The following is a 7,352-nucleotide window of genomic DNA, read 5'->3' on the forward strand; positions in this document are numbered from 1 at the left end:
TGGACCCAAGTGGCCTGGAGAATTAAGCTGATTTGACCATAACAGCAAGAATAGCATGGAGCAGGAAGAATGGATTTAGAGAAGGAGGGTAGTGGAAACTCATTTAAGGCTGGTAAAGGAGAGAGGAAAACTGAGGTTTGGAAACTGGAGGCTTTGGTTGATTGGGAGCCAGGAGAATTACTTACACGATTTGGTTCATCTTCTATACATTGAGGGTAAAGTGCTCCTTACTTCACAGAAGTCCTGTGAGAGCCTTGCTGAGAGAGGTAGTTGGGGCTGAAAATCAGTTATGCAGAGGAAAGAGAAAATTTGGACTAGCTGGCGACAGACCTGGGCCTGAGTGTTGTGACTTCTCATGATCTTGTTATGTGTCTTCACTTCCCTACTAATTGTGATATTTCTGGTTCTATTGTTCTTTCTCATTTCCCATGGCTTCTATTCTATTCTGTTCCATTCTGTTTCCTCCACATTCTCTGTATTTCTTTCTTGTTTCTTCCATTATGGTTATTTATATTGTGCTGCCTCTGTTACTGAAAACGGAGGTGAAATTTTCTGGGTTTTGATTGCTGTACCACTAAAAGGCAAAACTATAAAGGCCGAAGTCTTGTAAGTTTTTATATTTGTTTTCTGTACAAAGAACCAAGGAGCAGATCAGTAGAGAATTAAAACAATAAGGAAAATAAGTCTTTTTCACCACTGGTGGCTATTTCCCCATTTTCTACTCTAGATTTTTTAGACTTAAAAAGAACAAGTAAATTGTATTCAAAACTTTTTTAAACTCCACCATGGTTCTAGTGATGGCACACACTGTACACAAATCAGAAAGTCGAATCCTTTCTTTTTAAAAGTTCAGCGAACACTGATGTATTTCAGATTTTCCTCTTTGTCAAGACAGTTAACAAAAAGAATTTAAATTTTAATTCAAAGCTGTTTCAGCATTTGGTTTTGATTTCCAGGGTAAAAATGTAAAGTAATTATCTATTTGGGGGGGGTGCAAAAATGTCTCCAAGTTTGATGATACATGCAGAGTATTATGCATATTCATGTTTAATCAATTATGACTGTAAGCACTTAAAAAAAATTGGTTACCCTTTTTAACATCTGTTCCTGTATTACTGGTTTATATTGCAAGGGGTGTGGTCAGAAGAACAATCTTTTACAATGCATAAACAGTGGTAAATGTATTTTAAAGGTAAACATACTATGCATCTCAAATTTACATACTATTCTGCCTGTGGTTATCTCTGCATAAGTAAGAGGCTAAACTGTAGTATTTTAAATACCCATTATTGTGATCCTTACATTTTGAAGGTAAATCAGTGATTTTGTGATGGAATTTTAATGCACCTTTTATTGATAAGAATAATGGCAACAGACAAAAATGTTTGACTGCTGTTACTTTTTAAGTTTCTACGTGGCTCATAATGTAACTTCTTAAACTTTGAGACGACTTATAATTAAAATGGGCCAAAAAACCCCACCCCACCCTGTCGTGTTTATACTTAGTTTTTGTTCTTCGGGATTACTTTGCAGACAAGCATATGACCTTAGGAGATAATTTAAAAGAACTTGGAAAAGCAATGGCTGGAATAGGAGAAACTGATTCAGAAAGAAGTGGTGACTTGAATTTCTTCAGCATTGAGCAAGCTAAAGCAGTCATTGATTACTTAAATATCAGGTATTTATTTCTACAGGATCCGTTATTTCTTATTTGAATAATTTAATGTGGCAGGAAATCAGCTGATAAAATAAGTTAAAATTATTTAATTGGATATGTTCATACTGTACCAACATACTGCAGACACCAAACTTTAAAACATTAAAAAGAAGAGAGAATATGCAAGTGGCAGTAAAGATCTGGCCTCAGATGTCAAAGCCCAGGAAATAAATTTAGACTGGAAGTTTATCTCAAAATACAAGATTGTGCTGAAAAGCTTCCTTCTGGGTTTTGTTTTGGGTGATAAAAGGGAAAGGGGAGAGTAGTGTATAGAGAATATTCTTGGTTTGCTGTTAAAACATTCTATTTTTAGATTCCAGTTGAACAAAATCCTAGGTCTTGTCTATAACTTTAAGTATTTGTCTGGCCTTGACAGCTGTAGTGGACTTCTTAAGTGGTTTAAAGTAATGTACTTCACAGAATTAAGGCTACGGTCATATATGAGTCACAAAAATGTTGCATTTCAAAGTTAGCAAAAGTTCAGTACATGAAAAGGTTTCATGACAGGTCTCGGCTTTTAAACAGAGACACAGAAAGAGATGCAAACAGCAGTAATTCAGTTATTTATCTGAGAAAAAAATTAAGGGTCTCACAGTAGCCAATCACACCTCTCCATGTAAAGTCTTAACTATACAGTACGTATACATTTCTCCACTGAAATACCATAGTTAGGATAGTGGCTATACTCATATACCACTGTTTCCAGTACACGATGGACAGAATGGTTCTCAAGCTGTTGTTTCACCTATGAACGTCGGGGGCAAGGAGATGGAAAATGGAAAAGGTACTATTGTAATATATGCTCCTACACTGTACTACATCTGTACCTTTCAGCCCGGTTTCTGACCTGAATGGTGGTTAGAGGGAGAGATTTTGTGGCAGATGGGCATAAAAAGCAAATGAGGTCATGACTGATCCGTACATAGAATTGTTGGGAAATTTCTGACTGTTCTTTTGCTAGGAAAAGTTTAATACATCAAAGAGGTCTTTTTAGAGTGTTTTCTTGGATGCAGAAAAGTATTTCCTCTTGAACACAGACAAAAATACTAGGATAGCTGATAGCCTTCCAGTTTAGGGTTTACTTTGATTCAGACTGGGGATTTAAACCCATCATAGGTGATTTCTCTTACAATCAGGCTATAAAGTTTGTCTCTTTCTCCTGCTCTCTCATTTTTTTTTCTTTTGTTTCTTTTTCATGGAAAATATAAAAAACTTCAGGTTCTTCCCATATGAAATGAGAACATCTCTTTAAATCTCAAATTTCTGTAGTCAAGGCAAACCAATGTCCTGCCAAGTACTAGCCCTAAACAAAAAGGAAACTTGGCATTTAAGATGTCTCACTCAACTTCTTTTGCTTCTCCCTTCCTGTCTGTGCCTTTTGTATATTTATTTGGAACAAATATTCTTTCCAAATAGCATGTCTATAGCTCTTGTGTAAATTATCCGTTGAAAGATATCTTGTCTATGAAGTAATTCCTTCACAGTTGCAAGAATTTCATCCAAGAGATTAGGTGCTCCATCCTACTACCACCAAAGTATTAACTGGGTGGGAATACAGTCAAGCCACAAGACTTTTGCAGCAGAATGGTATTTTGGCCACCAAATACGTGGTTGTATGTTCAAACTGCTCGATTTATTACAAGTATGTGCTGTTGCAAAGTCATGGATATATACACATACACTGAAATGTGTCATATGTGTCCAGTTTATACAATCCATTATTTCAGTCATTTGAATATTTTTTTCTAAATAAGAACTGAATCAGTACACTTATGTGGGTGTATTTTGAACTTTATGAACTCAGAAATAGATTGACTGAGTTTTATTACAATTCAGATTAATGTATTAATTGAACATTTTTTTCTTGTTCTTCACTTTTTTGTTTAATTTTAAATGATAGGCCTATAGCTTTTTTTTTTTTCCTACTCAGGATAGTATGACATATTTAAGTTCAAATCACATTTTTGCAGATGAGCTATAAACCCATGGGATTTATAATGGAAATGGGGACAAATGCTTAGCCACATTGGCACAAACTGTGCAGCAACTATAATGACACCTTCAGGTTTGGTGGAAGGTGACAGTTATCATCTTTTTATCTTGTCTCCTTGGGCAAACACACATCAACATAGCTTTTGACATTTTCTTTCAGGAAGCAGTGGAGCTAGGGAAATATGTCATTGTTAATCACCTTCAGATTCTCATATGACATCATAAGAGGGTCCATTCTTAACAATCTTACTTGCATGAGTAAAATTATTTTTGCGTAATTGCTAAAAACATTGTACGGAATTTTTTAATTGTTCACAACAGATACAAACAAAAAGCATTTTGTATAATGCCTGACAGAAGAAAGAAAACTGCACTTGTTTCAAAATAAATACTGATGTATAATTTATGTGATTTGATTTGAAGAGCATTAAGTGGAGGATTCTTTCCTTGATATAGGATTAAGGGTGCCAGGTTGAACAGAGTTCTGTTTAAAAATAAATAAAACTCAGAAATGCCAAAAGTAATGACTTCTACTTTGGGGAATATTATAAATTATCTGTACCTGTAACACAGTCCATGAAGAATATCATAACACATTTAGAGGGGAAGGAGAAAAGCTGATTTTCAGGTGCTGTAAATCTGGCTCCTTTCCAAGGCACTGGAATAAATAAAAGAAAAAAAAGTTTGAAATGTTAAGTTCTGCCAGTGCAGTTTGAAAGATGTATATCTTATTTCTTGTGTGTCTGTGATGTTCAGAAAATATTTTTTATCTTTTTCAAATAATCCCTGTTAGAATTTTACCAAATAATAGGTGTGTATGTGAGGGGACATGTATATTTTCATAAATTGATGTGAGTCATTTCCAGGTTAAGTCCTGAAGTCTGCTTAAACGTAATTCCTATATCTCCACTGAAACATGACAGGAATTCTTTGGTGAAGTACTGCAATAAAAATGTGCTGCAATTGAAATGGCAAATATTGTAACAACTTAATGAATTGCCTATGTGCTTTGGGTTTGCGGGAAGGGGACTTGTAGTTTATGGTAGCCAAGCTTCTTATGCAAGTTGGTAAACAAACTTGGTTTTTGTAACTAATAGTAATCGAATGACTGAATTAAACGTAACTGTAGAATAAAACTTTTATATGGCACTTAGAGCCAAATGTTCAATGAGGCTGCCATAATACTTTTCACCAAATTAGGAAATGCATCTGTACTTATGTGCAAAAAAATCTGCGCCCATTCGGGTAAAAATGTATTTGAAAGTTTCACAGATGCATTTGAATAACTGCTGGAAGATGTACTGTTGTCATGCAAGGGAGGCAGGCCGTGCCGCCATTTTAGTCTCCTAATTCCGAGCTGCTTCACGGGCTGGAAGAACCACTGCTGTACATTAGTCGGCACTTTCGCACTGCTTAAATTAGAGCAAATCGTTCCTCATCTGCAGTATTTCATGGAACCTCTGGTCCTGTGGCAGTGGCCTGTGGCAGCGTGTAGGTACTGGTGGTGAAGGACAGCCAGCTAAAATAGTGTGTGCTGAGCATCGACTCCCACAGCTGGCTTCCCCGCTACCTCCCAGAGCCAGGATCGTGTTTCAGGCACCTCTGTCCCACCGCAGCAGCCTCTCGCTTTGCAGGCAGCTGCCTGGTGGAGCCCTTCTGCTGGCCGTGCCGGCGTGCGAGGCTGCCGGGTGGGAGAAAGGCCTCAGAGCCGTGGGGCGGCCAGCCAGGGTGGCACCTGCGGGGGCTGGCTCCCGGAGAGCCTCGGGCAGCGCCACCTCTCAGAGAGCTGCCTGTGCTGGGTTGTGTGGCCAGGCACTGGTATCTAAACATGTTTTCATAGCATTTGCATGATATCCTGCAGCTAGTAGCCATGTCTTTAGCATTAGCTAGATAATTGCGTATATTGGGTGTAGTAGGTACTTTCACAGACCCATAGAAAAAGTGAGGTTGGAAGGGACTTCTGGAGGCAATCTAGTCCAAAGCCCTCCTCACAGCAGGCCTCAGTGTTCCAGGTGCGGCCTTGCAAGTGCCAAGCAACAGAGGCATTGCCATGCCAGTTGATGGTTCTCGTAAGAAAAGAACCTGTGTCCTATCCTTAGCTGGAAAGCACAGGAACCAGTTACAGGAACCAGTTACAGGAACCAGTTACAGATGTTCCCTGCAAATATTCCTGTATCTTTCATGAGTACATCAGGCAGGAGTGTGATAAACTGTTGGAATCATTCTTCAACCTGGACTTGCTATGAAATCGCAGAGCTGTGTTTTAAGTCGTATGTCAAAATGACATGACAGAAGCCAGAAGTTCTGTATCATGATTTTAAGAGAACAAGTAATTGTAACAGATGGACTGTGACAAACCAAACCTTTGATTAAACAAATGCCATATCATTGATCATTAGGAAAGGCAACAAGGAAAATTATTTAAAACACGTGAAAAGGAAAGCCATATATGTTTTAAGGAAAATAAATATTTTAGGCCATTAAGAAAGTCTACTTAAAGTTACTTTTGTTGTAATACACAAAACTCCAGTGTGTCAGTCTAGTTTTTTAGTTTTTCTTTGAGAAAATACTATGCTGATTTTGAAATATGACCTTGAGAGAGTAAGTGCTTCCATTCTTGATTGTTTTGGTGTTCCAAGATCAAATTTGCTCCCTGGACTGGCAGCCCATCCCAGAATCTGAAAGCTGATTTGGCTTTGTTTCCTTCTTGTCCACTATTGCTGATATTAAAGGCATAAGTATCCTGGTGGTAAGTGTTTCAGGAATTACTTTTTTCAGAGTAGAACTTTGTCTTCTCAGAGTTCAAAGTGGATGTATTTTTAAGTATCATACTGTATTTTCTACAGCCATCTGATAGTAAATCCTGTAAATTAAATATTCTGCATATTGTACCTGAAGTTAAACAACCTTTTCTTTTTAAAATTTGGAGTATTATCATGCTGGAGAGTAACTCCTAGTTTAACAGAATTTTTAATACTGTTACCTTTCCAAAGATTTACAGCTGTAATAGTATTATATTCTCTTGTTTTCTAGCTTATTTAAACACTATAAACTATATGAATACCTCTTCCACAGTCCTAGAGAAGAACTTGTGATAAGTAATGAGGTAAGTCATTTATATAGATGGAACTCATTATGCAGAGTTATTTAATGAATGCACCGTGGCATATGTTTTATATTGCTCAAAGCAACTTCATGTCAACATTACTGCATTACTAACATAAAATGGCTGATTAAAGAATACAAGTTAGATGTTTTGATCCTCAAATTCAAAATTAATTTTGGATTTCAAAAAAGTGTAAATGCATTGCTTGCTTAAGATGTTAGTTGTGTTAAATCAGGAATACTTTTGTGTATGTATTTATAAGTTGATGCGTGTAATTTGAATTAGCAATGCATGAGTCTGACTCTATTTTAAAATCAGGAATCAAAATCAGAAAAGGTTGTGTACTAAGCCTAGTCTGACCACAGTCCTAATATTTATGTATGCATGTGTATGTACAGAGTTTTGTTTCTACTGTGGCCACCAACAGTTAATTACACTGATTGTAAAGAAACAAGCTAGCTTGAAATTCAGCATTTTGAAAGTATTCAGTTAATAATAGTGAATTGGCTTGACTGTAAACTTGGTCATGTATTCTAA

General features: G+C 36.8%; 1 protein-coding gene across 1 annotated transcript in view; it reads left to right on the plus strand.

Annotated features, from left to right (window-relative positions):
- LOC104079166 (chromosome unknown open reading frame, human C10orf107) overlaps positions 1–6,815 on the plus strand; it is a gene marked incomplete at both ends in the record, with an annotated part of 11,667 nt that extends 4,852 nt beyond the window's left edge. Inside the window, 2 exons of the mRNA XM_009581098.1 lie at positions 1,534–1,678; positions 6,743–6,815. Of these exons, the coding sequence (XP_009579393.1) occupies positions 1,534–1,678; positions 6,743–6,815 (218 nt within the window). The remainder of the gene's footprint in view (positions 1–1,533; positions 1,679–6,742) is intronic.
- Positions 6,816–7,352: the final 537 nt, after the last annotated feature.

This window comes from Fulmarus glacialis, unplaced genomic scaffold, assembly GCF_000690835.1.
Source record: "Fulmarus glacialis isolate BGI_N327 unplaced genomic scaffold, ASM69083v1 scaffold14907, whole genome shotgun sequence".
NCBI lineage: Eukaryota > Metazoa > Chordata > Aves > Procellariiformes > Procellariidae > Fulmarus > Fulmarus glacialis.